The sequence below is a fragment of the Protopterus annectens genome, chromosome 10.part0, assembly GCF_019279795.1.
Source record: "Protopterus annectens isolate FY-2018-M chromosome 10.part0, PAN1.0, whole genome shotgun sequence".
Classification (NCBI taxonomy): domain Eukaryota; kingdom Metazoa; phylum Chordata; order Ceratodontiformes; family Protopteridae; genus Protopterus; species Protopterus annectens.
The window spans coordinates 1,800,650,316-1,800,671,138 of NC_056744.1; the positions used below are offsets into that span (position 1 = coordinate 1,800,650,316).

Consider the following 20,823-nt stretch of genomic DNA (forward strand, 5'->3'; position numbering starts at 1 on the left):
TTTGAAGCGGTTTGAAATTATTACTTCAAATCGGGCATTAGGCCTGATTTCTAGGTATCTGAAAAAAGTCAGTGAACTTTGTCATTCAGACCGCACAACAGTGCAACTGAACAAAAGTGCGTTTCTTCCAGCTCAATGTGCATACAGCATATACTGAATATTAATACAACAATAGCAAGCATACTAAAGCTAATCCAACAATAACAACAGTAAGACATTTATGCTGTGCAGTAACAAGTACAATGACATGCACCAAGACTGTTCCACTTACATGTCTTTATCAGTACCCAAAATACTGAACAGATAATATATTGCACAGATCAAAATCAGACATATTTCAAATTGGACAGAATACTAACTTGGCATATTGCGCAGAATGTTAACTTGGCATTGTTAATATTGCACATAAGGTGTAAGATTGTACTTTCGTAGAGTTATTGCATATGTCTGTGAATTACTTCAGCATTGCAACTCCAGGACTCCATGACTAGCATGGTGTATGTTATTACTGGTGTTCAACAGTCTGATGGCTTGTGGAGAAAAGCTTCTATTAAATCTGGTGATTTTGCAATGTAAGCTACAGTATCTCCTGCCTGAAGCCAAACACAAGAGTATGGCATGGGCAGGGTGAGTGCAGTCTTTAACTGTTTTCATGGCTGTGCTGAGGCACCGAGCAGAGTGCAAGCCCTGGATAGAGGGGAGCATAGACCTGATGATTCTGTCCACCACTTTCACCACGCTCTGGAGAGATTTGCGATCTGAAACCGTGCAGTTTCCATACCACACCAAGAGATTACTAATCAGGATGCTTTCAATGGTACCCCTGTAGAAGGTTATGAGAGCTTTAGGTGGTAGTTTTGCTCTCCTCAATCTTCTTAGAAAGTGTACATGCTGTTGTGCCTTCTTGACGATGTGATTAGTGTTTATTTGCCAAGACAAGTCTTTGGCGATTTGCACCCCCAGGAAGTTTGTGCTCTTCACCCTTTCCACTGTTTCTCCTTTGGTTGTGAGTGGAGAATGAGCCTTGTATCTCTTCCTGACGTCTACTATTATTACCTTTATTTTATTCACATTGAGAACAGGTTGTTGCTGTCACACCAGACAATCAGTTGGTTCGCCTTCTGTCTCTAGACTTTTTCGTCACAATTGCTGATGAGATCCACCACTGTAGTATCATCCGCAAACTTAATAATGTGATTTGTGTTGTACCTAGCGATGCATTCATGTGTCAGCATGGTGAACAGCAGGGGAGTCGGGACACATCCTTGAGATTCTCCAGTGTTCACTGTGATGCTCATTGAGATGTTGTTGCCTTATGCATACCTTTTGTGGTCTGTCAATAAGAAAGTCCAAAGTCCAGTTGCATAAAAGAGTGTTAACATCCAGATGATTGCTAACACCCAGATGGACCAGTTTCCCAATCAGATGTTGGGGGATGACCATGTTGAATGCCGAGCTGAAGTCAATAAAGAACATGCGGTCATAGCAGTTTTTGTTCTCCAGGTGTGCCAAGGATAAGTGAAGTGCCAGTGAGACAGCATCTGCCATAGAGTGATTGGATCTGTAAGCAAATTGGAGTGGGTCCAGTGTTTTAGGAAGACTTCATGTTAAGTAGTCTTTGACCAATCTCTCAAAGCACTTAATTACAGTGGAGGTAAGAGCTATTGTGCGGCAGTCATTCAGGCTTGAGGGTGGAGACTTCTTGGGCAGTGGTATAATGGTTGCATTCTTGAAGCACTTTGGTACTGTGGCTTGATGCAGAGAGATGTTGAATGTGTCGGTGAGAACAGTAGCTGTTCTTCGTGTTTCACTGTTGCAGTCATCAGAGTTGGGTTATCCCTGCTGGGGTAGCTCGCTGCCTGCCTGAATACCAGAGACTTAGTATTTCTGCGTCGGTTGCTGTCGCTTGAAGACTGATGTCAGGTCGTCGGGGGTATAAAGGAAGGCAGCCGATGCCGTTACATCAGTCTTGCCATGGAGCCCGAAACAGAAGCAGTTTGCAGAAGTGCCGGTCGGCCGCTACCTGAGTTTAATTTCCGAATTGAAGTTGAAGTCTTCGAAAGCTAAGTAACCCGTTTGGGATCCTTTTTTCTTGCACTAACCAATGTCAGAAAAAGTTAATTGTTTCGACTGTAGAAAGCAAATACCACACTGGGACTTCCACTCCTACTGCGTCACATGTCTAGGCCCAGACCATGACATCCCTCATTGTCGGTTCTGTGCTTTAACGCAAGAACTATTTGTCGTATGGCCCTTATTGTAGCCAGATATTTCCGTTTACAGTCCTCGAATTCTTATATGGCTTCCGTAAGCCATCCGACAGCAGACCTTCTGAAAAAACGTAAAGATAAAGACAGAGACAGACTGCACAGGACTAAACCTTCCGACGACGCTACCACCAAGCTGGTCATCTGTCCTCTGGAATTCAGTGAGGTGCTTTCGCAGCCCGTGATGCTTGCTTCAGTTAATTCGCAGGACTCTACCGAGACCCTTTCGGAGTCCGGTATGCCGCAGAATTCTTCTTTTTTTGTATAAGGATCCTGCGGTTGTCTCTACCTTGGATGGGTCCAGAGCCGATGTGCAGGCACCGGCTTCTGAGGAAGTCCTTTGCAACACTGAATCCAGACATAAACTAATGCCTTCTTTCCCAGCTACCATTCTTTCTAAAACAACCGAGTTCCTTAGGCCTAGGGGTCGAACCACCCCCAAGAAACTGACTTCCAGACATTCTTTGGCTTCTACTCCCTTGCCTCAGTCACACATGCTTAGAATGGCAGAGGATCTTATCATGCTGATTAGGGGAAGACAAGTCACCCCCTCAAAAAGAAAGAGATGCGTTTCCAGAAGTTTTGTCTGAACAGGAGTCAGATGAATCTGATGCATCTGACTATGAAGATATGCAGCCCCTCTCCACATATGAGGATTCTGATGCAGAGGAATCTGTTCCTTCAGCCTCTCCCCCAGAGGATTTTTCCTTTGGGGAAACCCTGCATACTTTAAGGGAGCATTTCAAATGGAAGAGTCAAGACTACCCACAGTCTAAAAACAGACTTTGAGAGTTCCTGGACCTTCCACAGCACAGCCCTTAGCCACCCCCCCAGTCTTAGATGTGGTAGATGATGTCTTCATTGAATCCAGACGCCCTCCCCTGATCTTAGAAAGCCAGACAGGTACTATACAGAGTCCCCTGACTCTCACAAATATCTCTTTAAAAACCCAACTGCAGACCCTAAGGTCATTACTCAAGGCCCAAAAGGGGTTAAAGCTACTTCATCTAAGAACCCCACCACCTCAGACAGGGATTCCAGAGCACTGGACAGATGGGGTGAAAAAGTATACACCTCAGCTACTCTTACCATCAGGGTACTCAGTTGTCAGTTCCATATGCTTAAACATCAGCAACATACCTTGGAACACCTTAAACAAAAAATTTCCTCCTTTCCTGCATGGGCAGAATCTAAAGATGTACAAGAATGAATGCACTCTGCTGGTCAAGTAACTAAACATACTTTGCACTGCGGTTTTGACGCCCTAGAAGCTTCTTGCAGGGCAGCAGTCACTGGATCTGTCATTAGAAGACATGCATGGCTTAAGGAACAACCCCTCCCAGACCATGTCAAATCAAAATTGTTGGATGCACCCTTGCACAAAGATAACTTATTTGGTAGTAAAGCAGAAGAGGTGTTAAAATAGATGGAAGAAAAAGCAAAATCTATGAGGACTGTTAAAGATTTCTTACAGGTACAGCCTCCTAGGTTCAGCAGGCATTTTTCTTCCAGGCACTGGCCCTTTCCTGCACCTAGTAAACAGGGCCAGCCTAGGCCCTGTGGAAACAGACCTCCAAAACAGCAGTCCCATGGGTTGCAGGGATCTAAGCAGTGGACTGCCTCCACTTCAAAAACCAGAGAGATGTTCTTCGTGTTTCACTGTTGCAGTCATCACATTTGGGTTATCTTGCCAGGGGTAGCCCTCAGTCGGCCCGAATACCAGAGGCTTAATATTTCTGCATCTGTTGCTGTCTCTCCAGGACTGATGTCAGGTCGTCAGTGGTATAAAAACAGCCAGCCGACACCATTACATCAGACTTTCTTGCCAAGGAGCCCGAAGCAGAAGCAGTTCGCATGAGTGCCGGTCGGCCGCTACCTGAGTTTTTGTTTCCGAATTGAAGTTGAAGTCCTCTAAAGTTAAGTACCCCGTTGGGGATCCTTTTTTCTTGCTCTAACCGATGTCAGAAAAAGTTAACAATTGTCTCGCCTGTGGAAAGCAAATACCACACTGAGACTTGCATTCTTACCGTGTCAGCTGTTTAGGCTCAGACCATGACGTTCCCCGCTGTTGCTTTTGTGCTTTGTTCAACCCCAGAACTATACGTCGTCGGGCCCTTACTGTAGCTAGATATTTTCGCTGTCAGTCCTCGAAGTCCGATATGGCTTCGGTTAGCCATCTGACTACTGATCTTCTGAAAAAACGTAAGGATGAAGACAGAGAGAGACCGCACAGGTCCAAAACTGCCGACGACGCTTCCATTAAGCTAGTCTACAGTTCTCCAGTCCTCAGTGAGGTGCTTTCCTGATGCTTGCTTCTGTGGATTCGCAGGCTGCTACCGAGACCCTTTCGGAGTCCGGTATGCCACGAGTCTCTTCTTCGACTAAGGATCCTGCGGATGTCTCTACCTTGGATGGGTCCGGAGCCACTGTGCAGGCACCGGCTTCTGAGGGTGTAGTCAGACCTGCCAATGTTCGTATCAAACAGACTACTTTGTTTCAGACTAAAACTACCAAATTTCTCAGGCCCAGAGTTCGCACTACACCTAGGAAACCAACGCCCAAAGCACATTCTTAAGCTCCCTTGCCTCAGAAACAAATACTTAGAATGGCTGAAGACCTTATTACTTTAATTAGGGGAAGCCAGCCTTCCCCCTGTAAAAGACAGAGAAAAGATTTTTCTTCTGATTCTACAGACCATAAGTCCGATGACACTGATTGCTCCGATTACCAGGATATACCTATCTACCTGTGAGGATTCAGATGCAGAGGATTCCATTCCCTCTGGCTCTCCTCCAGAGAACTTTTCTTTCGGTGAAACCTTGCATACTTTGAGAGCATTTCCGCTGGCAGTGCCACTACCCCCACTCCAAAAAGAGACTCTGGGAATTTTTAAACTTGCATCAGCACAGGCCTCTAGCTATCCCTCCTGTTCTGGAAATTGTAGATGTCTTCATGGAATCCAGTCATACCCCTGACTGCCACCAGCTCCTAGAAAACCTGGCAGGTACTACAGAGTACCTGACTCTCACAAATTTCTATTTAGATCCAGAGATCATTTTCCAGGGACCTAAAGGCATTAAGGCTACTTTAGCCAAAAACCCTACCCCTTCGGACGGGTATTCTAGGGCTTTAGACAGATGGGGGAAGAAGGTATACACCTCTGCTACTCTTGCCATCAGGGCTTTAAGTTGTCAGCTTCACATGTTGAAGTACCAGCAACATATTATGGAACTAATTAAACAATAAATGATGTTGATTCCTGATTGTGCAGAACATAAAGATTTACAAGAGTTAATGCATTCTGCAAACCAAGCTGGAAAACATACTTTGCAATGTGGTTTTGATACTTTAGAAGCATCTTGCAGGGCTGCTGTCACTGGGTCTGTACTGAGAAGGCATGCTTGGTTAAAGGAACAAAACTTGCCAGACCATGTCAAAGCAAAATTACTGGATGCTCCATTAAACCAAGAATGTTTGTTTGGCACTACAGCAGAAGCTGTTCTTAAAAAGATGGAGGAAAAAGCTAAATCTGTGCAAACTGTTAAAGATTTCCTACAGGTACAGCCACCTAGATTCAGTAGGCATTGGCCTTCAAAAAAACTGTTCCTTTCCAGTCCCTCCCAGACCTTCTCAGTCCAAGCTCAGGGGCAGCAGACCACCAAGACTATAGTCTCAGGGTATGCACAGATCTAAACAATAGAGTGCTCCCACATCAAAAACAGAGAATGGTAAGCCACCCCCTTATGGAAAAAGTTCACAGTGACTTGTCCGTCATCCTTCCCAGCCTTGCCCAAGTACTTGCACCCCCTAGGAGGAAAGCTCGCCCTGCATGCAAAAAACTGGGAGTACATTACCCTGGACTGATGGGTCTTAAACATTGTATCCCAGGGATACAGATTCTACTTCCACTGTCTGCCAACCCTAAGCGGGTTGCCAGACCTCTTCCCCCCCAAACCAGTGGGCAGAGGCCCAAAAGCAAGTACTTTCTCTTCTCACTGTCAGGGATATTCATCCTGTCCCAACAGAGCAAAGGGGACAGGGTTTCTACTCCAGACTGTTTCTGGTGCCCAAAAAAGAGAACTCTTGGCACCCTATCCTGGATCTATCAATTCTCAACACCATCCTGATGGTACCAAAATTCAAAATGTTTATTCTCCAACAGCTGCTTCCTATGTTAGCCAAGGACTCCTGGCTGGTCACCCTAGACTTAAAAGAAGCTTATCTGCACATCCTCATAAGGGAATCTTGCAGGAAATATCTACGTTTCAGGGCAGGGCTCTATGCAGTATCAGTTCTCTGCACTTCTCTTTGGCTTATCTACTGCACCCAGGGTATTCACAAAATGCCTGGCCCCAGCCATCGCATACTGCAGGCAGAGAAAAATTCAAATTTACCCATACTTGGGCGATTGTCTGATTTAGGCGGACAGTCAGGAATTGCTACTTCAGCACTGACATTTGTAAAGAGTCTTCTAACTTCTCTGGGGTATACCAGCAATGAAAAGAAATCACATCTGGTACCCAGCCAAAAAATTGTGTTCCTGGGAGCAAGCTTGAACACAGCTTCCCAGATGGCATTTCTCACTCCAGAAAAACAGGTTTATTTGACAAGCTACTTCAAACTACTGGCCACCCAAACCCAACTATCTGCAAGAACAGTACTGCAAGCCCTAGGGTTCATGGCCTCTTGCATTCTACTAATTCTGTATGCAAGACTGCATATGAGGAAACTTCAGTGGTACTAAAAAAGTCTCTGGTGTCAACATTCTCAGGACCTGGAAACAAAGATTCCTATCATTCCTTGCCTAAGGACAGAGTTCCTTTGGTGGGCAGAGGACTGCTACCACAACAAGGGTCTATTATTCACTCAACCCCCCACTGCCCAAACCCTGACAACAGACACATCAGACTATGCATGGGGGGCTCACATGACAGGCAAATGCATGCAAGGCAAATGGAGCCCAAGAAAAATGCACATGCATATCAATCAAAAAGAAATGTTAGCTGTACAGAATGCACCGACAGCCTTCAAATACCTTGTCTTTTCCAGGACAACTCTTGATAAAGACGGACAACACCAATGTGGTACATAAGCAGGGGGGAACTCCTTCATACCCACTCTGCAGGTTAGCCATGGCTCTGTGGAATACAGCCTTGATCAGTCAAGTGCACCTGTAAGCTCAATTCCTGTCAGGCAAATTAAATTCACTGACAGACAACTTAAGCAGAAATCTAATGGACCCAAACAAGTGGAAACTGGAACCCAAATCATTCAAGCTTCTGATCCACAGGTGGGGGGCATCAGAGGTGGAACCATCAGCTGAGGAAATTTTGCACCAGAACTCCCCACAGCCAAGCATGGAAAGTGCACTTCTTTTGTCTTATCTACTATGCCCAGGGTATTCACAAAGTGTCTAGCTCCAGCCATTGCATTTTGCAGGCAGAATAATATTCAAATATACCCATACTTGGACGATTGTCTAATTCAGGCAGAAAGCCAGGACTTGCTACTAAAACATCTGGCATTTGTTAAGAAACTTTTAACCTCACTGAGGTACACCATAAACGAAAAGAAATCTCATCTAGTACCCTGCCAACAAATTGTATTCCTGGGAGCAAGCTTGAACACAACTTCCCAGATGGCTTACCTCACGCCAGAGAAACAAGTTTATTTGACAGCCTACTTCAAACTACTGGCCACAAAGACCCAGCTATCTGCAAGGAAAATCCTGCAAGCCCTGGGGTTCATGGCTTCTTGCATTTCACTAATTCCATATGCAAGACTGCATGTGAGGAAACTACAGTGGTATCTAAAAAGCCTATGGTGTCAACATTCTCAGGACCTGGAATCAATGATACCTATCATTCCTTGTATAAAGACAGAGTTCCTTTGGTGGGCATAGGCCTGCTACCACAACAAGGGGCTCCCATTCACTCTACCCCGTGCCTCCCAAACCCTAACAGATGCATCAGACTCTGCATGGGGGGCTCATTTGGCAGGGCAGTGCATTCAGGGCAAATGGAACCAGAGTCAGATGCAACTGCATATCAGTCAAAAATAAATGTTAGCTGTACAGAATTCCCTGACAGCCTTCAAGAACCACATTCTTCCAGGACAATTATTGGTAAAGACAGAGACAACACCACTGTGATGTGGTACATAAGCAGAGGGGAACCCACTTGTACCCTCTCTGCAGACTAGCCATGGCTCTGTGGAACACAGCCTTGAGCTACCAAGTGCACCTACAAGCTCAATTCCTGCCAGGCAAGCTAAATTCACTGGTAGACGACCAAAGCAGAAATCTCATGGACTCATGAGTGGAAACTGGAACCAAAGATATTCAACCTTTTGAGAAACAAATGGGGGTGTCCAGAGATGGACCTGTTTGCTTCCCCTCAGAACTACCAATTGGACAAATTCTGCACAAGGACTTCCCACAGTCAAGCTTGTAAAGTGGATGCCCTGTCCTTCACCTGGGAAAGCCTCTCGGTTTATGCCTTTCCTCCTCTGCCTCTCCTCTCGAAAGTTCTACTAAAGATCAAAAAAGACAAACCAAGGACAATACTGATTGCACCAGACTGGCCACACCAGCACTGACACCCCCTCTTGCACAGTATGTCACTGCTGGAACCATGGCACCTGCCTCAGACCCCTTCCCTGCTGTCCCAGCAGGAGGGCCAGATTCTGCACCCTCAACTTCAAACCCTGAACCTTGCAGCCTGGTTAATTCCTTGAGCTCCCCAATAGCATCCCTCAGTAAGCAGGTGCTAGATGTCATTCTGGAGGCCAGGAGGCCTAGTACTAGAAAATCCAATGCTGAAAAGTGGAAAGGATACTGTTCCTGGAGCCAGACTCAGGGGATGGGCACAGCTGTGCCCTGCTTACCTCATATTCTTCGGTACTTAACAGAGATGCTCCACAAGGGCCCTTCCTTCTCGTCAATTAAAATTCATGCCTCTGCCATTTCAGCACATTATAATACTGAACCCACCTCTTCTCTCACCCCCCTGCTAAAGCAATTCCTCAGAAGGACCAAAAATTTAAGACCACCCAGGAGAGCCCTTACTCCAGCCTAGGACCTTAACTTTGTATTGGAAAAACTCACTCTACCTTCTTTTGTGCCAGCTGCAACTGCAGAGTTGAAAGTCCTTTCTTGGAAAACAGCCGTACTTCTAGCCATCACTTCAGCTGGAAGAGTGTCTGAATTACAGGCCCTCATAGCAGTGGAGCCCTTCATCATCTTCCATCCAGACAGGGTGCCCCTCGGGACCAAATCCTTCCTTTATGCCCAAGGTGGTGTCTAGTGTGGCCCATAATCAGTCCATTCATTTGCCTACTTTTTTCCCAAATCCACAAAACAAAGGAGAAAGAATACTGCACACTTTAGATGTGCACAGACAACTTAGATTTTATTTGGACAGGACTAAGCCTTTCAGAAAATCTGAACAGCTGCTAGTTGGTTTTGCTGCAGGGGCCGATGGGAAGGCCATTTCAAAGCAAACCATGCCTAAGTTGATAGGCCATTGCATTCATTTCTGCTATAAGCACCATGGAAAACCTACCCCACAGGGGATAAGATCACATTCCACCAGGGCTGCATCTACCTCTACAGCCTTTCTCAGAGGTGTTCCTACCAGAGACATCCTAGAAGTTGCTACTTGGAGCTCTGTACATACCTTCACCAAGCATTACCACATGCCTATTTTTTCTAAGTCCAGAGCTGGTTTTGCCACTGCAGTTTTGCAGGGCTTAATAGCTGGTCCCTAATTCTCTGTGCCTCCTCCCTTCCTTAGCTTTGGGAATCAACCCAAATGTAATGACTGCAACAGCGAAACACGAAGAACATAGTACAGTTGTGTACACTTACTATAAATGTAGATGTTAGAGTGTATTCGCTGTTGCAGTCCTGGCTACCCTCCCTCCAGCCCCCTGACCTTTCTTCTTCTTTAGTGTTTTTCAGCTTTCTGGTGTATTTGCTTTTTGTTGGAGGTGTAGTCTAACGTATAATTGCTTTCCATTATGGGGGCACCTGACATCTGGGGCAAGAAAAACTGATGTAATGGCATCGGCTGCATGTTTTATACCCCTGACGACCTGACATCATAGAAGAAGAGACAGCATCCGACGCAGGACCCAAGACTTTGATATTCAGGCCGGCTGAGGGCTACCTGCAGGCAGATAACCCAAATGTAATGACTGCAACAGTGAATACACTCTAACATCTACATTTATGATAAGTGTACACAACTGTACTTTCCTCAGACTCCGAAGTGGGTTTAACTCGATTGCACTTTTAACGCAACAAAACAAAAATATGACTTGCTTGATGCAGAGACTACAAGCACCGGCATCTTCTGCGTCAGCTAATAATGAACTTATGATGACAGATGGACAAAACCAGGATGATTTTTCGCTTCTGGGTTCCAGTAAAGCGACCGTTAACAGTTCAGCGAGAGCACCCTAATCCAGGGAGAGACTTCCACGAATGGATTAAAAAAAGATTTCAAGATGTTTGGGGCTGATAAGGAGAATAAGCCCTCAGAACGACCGAGGACATTCAATAAAAAACTCTTGGATTTAGAACAAAAGATCACTAAGGTGAGGAACTTGCAGTGTGACAATTTTTATTTAACTGAGTGTTTGAAATGTAACAAGTACCTAAAGGCTTATGGCTTTATAAGTTTCCCACAGGTATTAATTTAAAAGAAAATGACAGGAACTGATGGAAATGTTTGACCGTTTTGGGTTGGAACTTGTGTATTTTATTGTCTATTTAAATAACACCTGTATAAATGAATTATTGGATAATGTATCTGTATTGAACAATGAAATTACTGAAGATTTGTTGTTTGAGTTGAATATTGAAAAATGTGACAATATGTTCAGTTGCATTGAGAGACAATTGGGTATAAATATGGATCGAAAGAAAAAAAAAAATTAAACTGAGAGAATGATGAATACAATAAAGGCATGGCCTGTCCCGTGCCTAAAGCTTATAATCACCATACTGGTTTATCAGACAACAATAGGGTTGATTATGCAGAAGGTAGGGCGAGTACTAAAGAGTCTGAGAATATTTATGATTTTGATACATTACAAATGAATGAACAGGAATTTTCTGGCCAAGCACCCTTAGGAGATCAGAAAGGATAGCTGATTGTATTAGGCAATTAAATGACAATACTAACAATTATAATAATTCTTTTCGTTCTGCCCCAGCACCTCAGGGTACTTGGAACCACCCCAGGGGACAGGAATAGGGGAGGTACAGGAATTGATTACTGATAGAGTGTTTTGTTAAGAGAAGGGTAGGCAATGACTTTAGTGGAAATATTAGGATGTCACATGAGGGGACAGCAGTACGTCTTCAAGGATTCAGTATTTTTAATTATACTCATTTGGAAATTAATAAGGTATACTTTTCCCTTTTTAACAAGAGCCTTACATTTATACCTAGTTCCATTATTAGTTTTCCAGAAGCAATGACGGAAATTAAGTTATGTTCAGGAAAACTGGGGCTACATTCTATGTTTCAGAATAAGACTAGGGTTTTAATTGAGATGAAAAACAAAAGTGAAGTATTTAAACTTGAGTACTTTTAATCCTCCTACTATTCCTGTTGTTGCTACATATGCGAATTTATGTTGGAAGGACACATTCAGTTTTAACTTCATATAGAAGAAAATATTTCAATCTTAACAGGAGATGGCATTACTAAAAGAAATTAGATTAGATGACTCTATTAGGATAATGAAGCACAATAAAGGGGGTGGGATGGTATTGGTGGAGAATATAGATTATAGTGTGAAAATGATGGACATTTTTATGATACTAGTAAGTATATGGAAGCTTCATACAATGAAGTTATGATTGCCCACCGGAAGGTTCAACTTTTCTTGGAGGACTCTGTTTCAGGGCATCATTTCAGAAGACTTATTTGAATTTCTTAAAACCTGAGCACCCTACCATTCCACAAGCTTTTGGAATACCGAAGGTCCAGAAGGACGATGCAATAAATCCCACCCTATAGAGTGATTATTACATCTAAGGGTAGTTCCACTTATCCTTTGGGTGTTTTCATAGATAGACTTTTTAAACCAATTGTGTTTAAGATTAATTATATTTTAAAAGATTTGTGGGACTATTTGTCTAGGTTAGGGACATAATTATTTTCTCCAGAAATGGCATTTACCACAATGGACGTGGTGACTTTTTACAAGCATCCCTCATAAGGAAGGACTCAAGCTGTTCTTGGAGGCCATGTTAGATTTAACAGATTAGAATAGTACTATGATTAATTTTGCACTTAGCATTATGGACATGATTTTAGATCATTTTTTCATGTTTGAAGGTTGCTATTTTAAGCAGATAAAGGGTGTGGCAATGGGGGCCAGTTGTGCCCCCATTTATACAAACATGGTCATGTTTGCATGGGAACGTAAATACATTTTTCCATCTGAATATAAGGATAGATGGATTTTGTACCTTCATTTTTTAGATGATATATTTTTATTCTTTGGAAAGAACCTGTATCTGCTTGTACAGATTTTGCCATCTATTTAAAATCAACTTCCTTCATTTTTGACCTTTACTAGTAAAAGTTCTAACACAAGTATTGATTTCTTGGACGTGAGGTTAAGTAAAGATATATCTGAAAGGAAGTTTTGTTCATCTATTTTTAGAAAGGATACGTTTTCCAACTTGTACTAGAATTTTAATAGCCAGCACCCTTTTAAAACAAGAAAAAATATTTTAAAAGGACAGTTAGTGAGGGCCACAAGAATGTGTTCAGATTGGAACCTTCTGAGGAAAGAAGTTTTAGTCATCATTGATTTATTTCTAGAGGGAGGTTACCCCGGGGACCTTATTTGTGGGGTCAGTAAAGAGGTAGTACTAGCATGGGGCACAAAATTTAAACCTCTCCAAGGTGCAGGAAAAATAAATGTTTGAGTTCATAATGATTCCTTGATAGATGAATTCAGTAGCAGTATGGTGGTACCATTTGGTGAAGGCTCAAAAAAAGTTAAAAGAAATAATGAAAAAATATTGGATTATTTTTAGGAGTAACCCCGACTTCATAAGAATTTTTGGGGAGGGGCCTAAATTGGTGAATAAAATGGGTAAAAATTTGAAGTACTTGTTTAAACATAATACTGTATTTCCTAACCCTTTTGAAAAAGGAACCACAAAATGTGAACTTTCCTTCTAAAATGTATTTACAGTATGAGCAAAGTGCAAGTTTTACCCAATAGGGTTAATTTAGTGTTTTTTAAACCAGGAAATTGTACAACAAGGGGTTTGGTTTACTTGGCTGTTTGTGATTCATGTAAATATTTTTATGTAGGTAAAACAGAGAGACAGCTTAGTAAACGTATTTATGAACATGTTTATGCAATTGCACAGAAAAGTGATAAAAATGCCTTATATAGACATTCAATTAAATGTGTTGATTTTAAAAGGTTTAGAATTGGCATTTTAGAAGTAGTCCTAGATCTCCAAGAGGGGGCTGGTGGGAGTTGAATGTTGAGTTGTGTGAACTAAAATGGCAATTGTTGATTAATTCCCTTCAAGTTCCTGGTCTAAATGAAACTTTGTCTGTAGCTCCAGTTTTAAAATTGAAGGCATTGACTAGATGAATTTGTATATAATGTGATTGTTTTTTTTAGGATTTTTAGATTAGTTAATTTATTAATTGGTTTGTATATTTAAGCTAGAGCTTTTTGTGTGTTATTTATTCCGATGAAGTCTCAGTATCAACTGAGACGGAAGCGCTTAATAAAGTTCATGTTTGTACTGCAGGACTGCTGGATTTGGATTATTTTTATCCTTCCATCCTTTTGGGAACCTTGGCTTGATGGTTACTACTCATCCTGTTTTTTTTTCAGTTCCTCAGACGGGCTAACAACTTGTGGCCCCCCAAAAGGGCACCAACACCGGCTTGGGACCTTAACTTTGTCTTGGAAAAGCTCACCCTGCCTCCTTTCGAACCAGCTTCTTCTGCACAGCTAAAATTTCTCTCCTGGAAGAGACAGCCTTCTTCCTGGCCATCACTTCAGCCAGAAGAGTCTCTGAGCTGCAAGCACTCATGGCTGTGGAACCCTTCATCATCTTCCATGCAGACAGGGTATCTCTCAGAACTAATCCATCCTTTATGCCCAAGGTGGTATCCAGTGTGGCTCTCAAGCAATTCATCCATTTGCCCACTTTCTTTCCTAATCCCCAGAACAAGGGGGAAAGGATTCTTCACTCTCTAGATGTGCACAGCTCAGATTCTATCTAGACAGGACTAAATCCTTCAGAAAGTCTGATCAATTGCTGGTTAGCTTTGCTACAGGGGAAGAAGGCAAAGCCGTCTCTAAACAAACAATTTCCAAATGGATAGCACACTGCATCCATTTCTGCTACAAACAACACAGAAAGCCTCCCCCCAGGGGGTCAGGACTCACTCCACCAGAGCAGCCTCCACCTCTGCAGCTTTCCTCAGAGGAGTCCCCACCAGGGACATCCTGGAGACTGCCACCTGGACATCTGTTCACATTTTTACCAAACATTACCACCTGCCTCTCTTCTCTAAATCTAGGGCAGGTTTGCGTCTGCAGTCTTGCAGGGTATGCTAGCCAGCCCCTAGCTTCCTTGACTGGCTCCACCCATTTCCTCAGCTTTGGGAGTCTACCTAAATATGATGACTGCAACAGTAAAACACGAAGAACATAGTGCAGTTGTGTACACTTACCCTAAATGTAGATGTTGGAGTGTCTTCACTGTTGCAGTCCTGGTTTCCCTCCCTCCTTCCCCCTTTTTCTTTTTGTTACCTTTCTTCCTTGTTGTTCCCCTTTCCTTAGGGGGGACATATTGGTATTTTTTCCCCTCTGGTGGGGTCCTGCCACCAGAGTTTGGCCTCCTACTTTGGGGGCTCCTGACCGGTTAGGGCAAGAAAAAATAATGTAATGGTGTCGGCTGCCTTCCTTTATACCCCTGATAATCTGACATCAGTCTTCAAGCAACAGCAACCGACGCAGAAATACTAAGTCTCTGGTATTCGGCCAGCCGAGGGCTACCCCAGCAGGGATAACACAAATGTGATGACTGCAACAGTGAAGACACTCAAACATCTACATTTATGGTAAGTGTACACAACTGTACTTTAATTGGTCAGCACAGTCCCTGAGCAACCGCCCCAGAATATTGTCAGGACCAGCTGCCTTTCTTGGGTTTACTCATTGCAGCACTCTTTGAACATCTGCTGGGTGAAGGCGGAGCACTTCATCTTCTTGGATGGTGGGTGGTTTCGTTGCAGTTGTATTGTTTCCCTTCTCAGTCCTGCTGAGGTAGGTGTTGAGCTCATTGAGAAACTCCATGTTAGTATGTTATCACATCGAGAAGGTAGAAGCCTACATCCCCATGGGAACTTCTTAATATCTTTTCCCCACGTCTCAGTGTTTCATTTCTCATCTTTGTAAACTTCCCATACAAACAAACCTCCTGCCCTATCCATCTATTCTTTTCTTTAACTTGTATTTTCTACAACCCTCTCTCATATCTTCTCAAATAATACTTGCCTTTCAAGATTTACTAAACACTACTCCCTTTTCTCCTTATCATCCATTTCCTCTCTTAACGTTCTACAGTAAGGTACAAGAATACATTTATTTTAACCAGTCATGATTTTTTTTTGTTGTTGTGACTTTATTATTGCAGCATTTTGTGTCCCCATATATGGAGTCTCTTCTAACCCACCTGCAGCATGTGTAACTTGCAGTGTTCAATTGATTGCATTCACTCCATATATACACATCTTGTGCATGACTGTTGTAAATATTGTTTTCTTATATATGTATGATTTATTTGTATGTAAAACTGATGTAAGTGTGAAGCTTGTGTCCCCATATATGGAGTCTCTTCTAACCCACCTGCAGCATGTGTAACTTGCAGTGTTCAATTGATTGCATTCACTCCATATATACACATCTTGTGCATGACTGTTGTAAATATTGTTTTCTTATATATGTATGATTTATTTGTATGTAAAACTGATGTAAGTGTGAAGCTGCTCTCTCCAGGAATCTGCTGAAAAAGGTATTATTACCCAATCAGACATTTCCCCTGTAAACAAATGTTAAATATATAATAAATAAATTGCACTGAACGTGATTCATTTTAGAATGATTGGCAGAGTGAAAAATAGTTGGTAAGTGAAACGTCTGTCACTCTTACACACACAATGTATAATATCCTTTTTATTGATAGTGTCACTGACGCATGTTGGCTAGTGCCCAGTGCTGTAGAGGGACAGGCAGCCAGAAGTTAAGACTGAGCAGATCCAGGCATTTATTTAATTATTTGCTTGCTTACTGTTTTGGTAATGGAGTTGGTCGGTTTGTCCAAATACCTTTTTCAGCTACAATGTAGCATGCTGTTCTCTTTAGGAGTACATTGGATGTATGGCAGTGCAGGATAGACAAGTGGCTTAGTTGGTTTGGGGGGTGTTATATAGCCAGATAACTTAAAAACAGTCAGAATGGAGATGTTGGAAGAGGTTCTTGTATGGTAGCATATTTCTGTTAAAGTTCACTTTATTCCAAGTTTATGCAAAAAAAGATTGATTAGGGTATGGCGTAACATTAAAAAAAAGGAAGTCATAATCAGCCATGTTGATGAGTTACCACCATCACCTGTCTGATGGGAGAATGGGCAGCTGTTTAATGATGGTTCGCCAACAGTGGGAACTTGGATTAGACTGATGTGAAAAGAAAGGCCAAAGGATTAGCCACCAGTGGAGTTTTATGGAGAAGCTTGTTTGTAGCGTAAAAGTAGTCTCTTATTTGTTCGCAAACCAAAATTAGTGTAATATTTGAACATAAGGTCTTCTTTTTCCTTTGTAGTTACTCTGATTGATTCATACGAGTCCTCAAGTTTCATCTTCCTTGTCTTTGATCTGTAAGTATTTGGATTATTCTGCATTCATATAATTCTTTTTTTAGTTGAGTGACTGACAACACTAAAGCAGGAGTGCTAATGTAAATGTTAAGCTTATATTTTATTACAAGATCATGTTTGTAAGCTTAGAGTGATCATGGTGCTCTAGTTTCCTTTTGGAGTCTTTGTGACAAAGTCGCTACTGTTGTTTACGGACGTGAGAGATGTGCAGTACCTGTCGCACACGTAGTCATGTGTAAGCATGTCATGGCACATTGGCTGTTATTTTAAGGGGAGTTAGGAGTGGTTGGATCTGTGTGCCTTGTGAACTTATTGGAGCTGTTCGGTAAAGGCGTTTGTCACATGCACATTGTGTGTCGCACCTCTTTATTTGTTTAGCTCGACTATGTGGTTCTACTTTACAGTGTACATATTGCACAGCACCACAACTGGTTACTTTGACACCAGCGCTGATGCACCTATTTTAGAACTTCTCAAGCTGTTTTCTGCAGCTTGTGAATTCTTCTAAAGAGTATGTGCAGTATATCACATCCATGTACAGGCAGAGGCCAGACTTTTTTCAGTGTAAGAATGTATGAGTTCAGTTTTATTTTCACTTTATTAATGTTTAATTGACTAACATCCCAACAGTTTCAGTGCTGATGGCTATAGCTGCTTTTGTATATTTCTGCTGTCATTCTTGCTGAACCACCAGTCGTATAATTTTGTATGTTTTTTCTTCACTGTTTTGGTTTATAACCACCAGGAAGTGTGAAAATGGTCCACTGCAACATGTGCACTACACCGATAAAATTGAATAAAATAAGTAACAGTAAAATCTTTAAGCTGTTTTCTTTAATTTTAGCTCAAAAACCTCTCTCTGTGGCACAGAGAGGTGGAAGCCTGACTGTGACCCAGGTGACCAAGGGTGTTAGTGGCCATAGCACTGAAGGTGCCAGATGGGGGAGGGAGAGGATTATAGGTAGTAGCCTGCTCGCATGTCCCAGGGGAATGGGAGGGTTGTGGGCACTCGGGAAGCACGCTCTGATGGTGTCATTTCTTGGGTGGATACCAAGGCAACCACCTCCTTTCCTTCCAGTTTAGTGGGTGGGGCTGCTTTCCTGCAGTGTCCATTGTGGGAGTGAAGGGTGTCCAGTACAGACATCCCATTGCGTGCCCTCTTCCCTTTGCGTTATCGCCTGGAGGTATGTAGTGTCGCATTAGCAAAAGTTCACCCCTTATGGCTGCCTTAATGATGACCCCTCTTGGCTGAGTCTCTTGCCTTCTTTGACATTACAAGTGGGTCATTTGGTTGAGAGGGAGCTGTTCATTGCAATAATAGCAAAAAAACAATTGGTTCAAAATGTCTTCACTGCATTCCTTAAACTGCATGGAAAGTTGTCAAGAGAATTAGAAACTGGATACAAAAAAATTGAGCCGTGTCTCATGTGGATACTTGCAGAAAAGTCATAAAACATCCATTGTGCACTGTTCTTTCATGTTGCAAGAGAGGAAGCTGTGATGACACATGGGTCCGGGCTTTAAAGCCACACGACTGCCTCGGTTTAGTATGTAATGGACAATGCCTCCAGGCCTCTGATTTGCACCATTGTCTCAGTAAATATGGAAACAGGAAAAAAATTAAGTAAATAAAAAATAAGTTCAGTAATTGAGAGCAGTTTGGCGTTAAGATTATCTAGCAAAGTAAACAGTTTTGCTTTGGAATGTGACTCGACACCAGCTACAACCAAGCAAGGGTTATGCTGACAGCTGCAGAGCAGGGATAGAGCTCTGGCTTTCCAGGCCTTTCTCCTTCTCACTCGAGTTCAGTGCAGCTGTAACTTGCCTAAAGTGTTGCATGCATGCCCACACACAGTTGCCAGGAAGGGCTAGTAATACATTATTGTTAAACTCCGTTTTCCACTGTAGTAATTGCCACCAGTCTGATTTGTCTGGCACAGTAAAATTGCCATTTACTGTATGATTGTTAGAAGTGAGACAACTGAAATATAAACAAAACAAAAAAATATATAACTTATGATCTTAGAATGTCCAGCCATTCCACTTCATTCATGGGATTGGTCTGTCCCTAGACACCAGTAATGCAAATAGCTCTTCTCAAGCAGCTCAAACTCCTTCCGTACTTCCCATGATGCACCGCCCCTCCTTTTTATTTTCAGATCTCATTAGCTGCCTTAAGATTGATAGTGATTTCACAGAAGAGCATTTTGGGATATTTACACCCATTTTTCTTTGGTAAAATTCTGAATTTCTGCATTTTATTGTTGCTCTTAACAGTATGTAATCCCTTGTCATTTTAATTTAGTCACAATATTATTGTTGCTTGCCTTTAATTTGCCTTTTTGGGTGATTTTTTCAACATTCTCATTTTCTGTTTGTTGTGTGGCCTCAGAGTGGGTTAGTAGTTTGGCTGCTTTTGTCTGATACCTTTTCTGACTTCTGCCATCAGTGCTTCATTGTTCTGGATAACCTCATTGCTCTTTCATGGTTTTGATATACTTTTTGCCACATCATAGTGGAGAAGGTCTGAGGGTTCAGGAAATGTGGCCATTATGATCACAAGATCCAATCCTAGATGCACATGATTTATATGTGGTGTGCTTAGAGCTGGACCACCCAAAAGAGCAATGCGGTATCTGCAAGTCCGTTGGGTGCAGAACACTAGAGGAACACCAGAAAAATTTATATTAAAAGACTTTCTTCAAAGTGACTCATATTGAAGTGATGAAGATGAAAAAGAAGGGATGAAAGTCTAATGTAAAGCATTCAGTCCCTAAAACTTCTCAATGTCAAACCTCAAACAGCTGTACCTACTCTGACTCTGAAGACATCAACATTGACCTGCTCTTGACCAGAACATCTTCAGAGTCCATCCTTTGCGACTCCTCCTTCAGTGCCTCTTAAGCATTCTTCTTCCTCCTCAAAAGTTATTATTATGTCTGGAATCCTTCCTTGTGACATGATCTGGAGCCTATGAAGATGGCAGTCATTAAAACACAGATTGATTTGGGTGTCATTCCATCCCCCTGTGTTTCTAGGACAGATGTGAGCCCCAGCCCTCCATATCCTCTGCTTATTCTCCGATTCCTGTCTTGACATCAGGAGACTTTGACCCAGCTGTGATCCTAGTGTATTCTGCATCAAGATCAAGAAGTGTGTCCCCTCCTCTCTTACGATTGTATTGGTCCTTTCTCTGTTGATGTCATCCCTGTGGACATTGAAAGAGAATAGGTCCGTGGGGGGGGGGGCGGTCAGGGTCAGCGAGTCAGTGTCAGGATTGGCACTGAGGTTGGTGCAGATGTTCTTCGAGTTTCACTGTTGCAGTCATTACATTTGGGTAATCTGCTTGCAGGTTGCCCTCAGTCTGCCTGATTAACAAAGTCTTGGGTCCTGCGTCGGTTGCTCTCTCTTCTTCCATGACGTCAGATCATCAGGGGTATAAAACATGCAGCCGACACCATTACATCTGTCTTTCTTGTGGTGCGGTTCCCGAAGCAGAAGCAGTTCGCAAGTGCCGGTCGTCCAACTCCTGAAATTTTCGTTTTCGAGTTTCAGAACCAAAGTCTTCCAACTAAAAGCTAAGTACCCCGTTGGGGAAACTTTTTATTCCTCCTTACCG

General features: G+C 42.7%; 1 protein-coding gene across 3 annotated transcripts in view; it reads left to right on the forward strand.

Annotated features, from left to right (window-relative positions):
• Positions 1-20,823, forward strand: part of PHKG2 (phosphorylase kinase catalytic subunit gamma 2) — a 556,437-nt gene that overhangs the window by 225,918 nt on the left and 309,696 nt on the right. For all 3 annotated transcript variants that reach the window (XM_044086635.1, XM_044086637.1, XM_044086636.1), the window contains exon 4: positions 17,150-17,204. In XM_044086635.1, the coding sequence (XP_043942570.1) occupies positions 17,150-17,204 (55 nt within the window). The remainder of the gene's footprint in view (positions 1-17,149; positions 17,205-20,823) is intronic.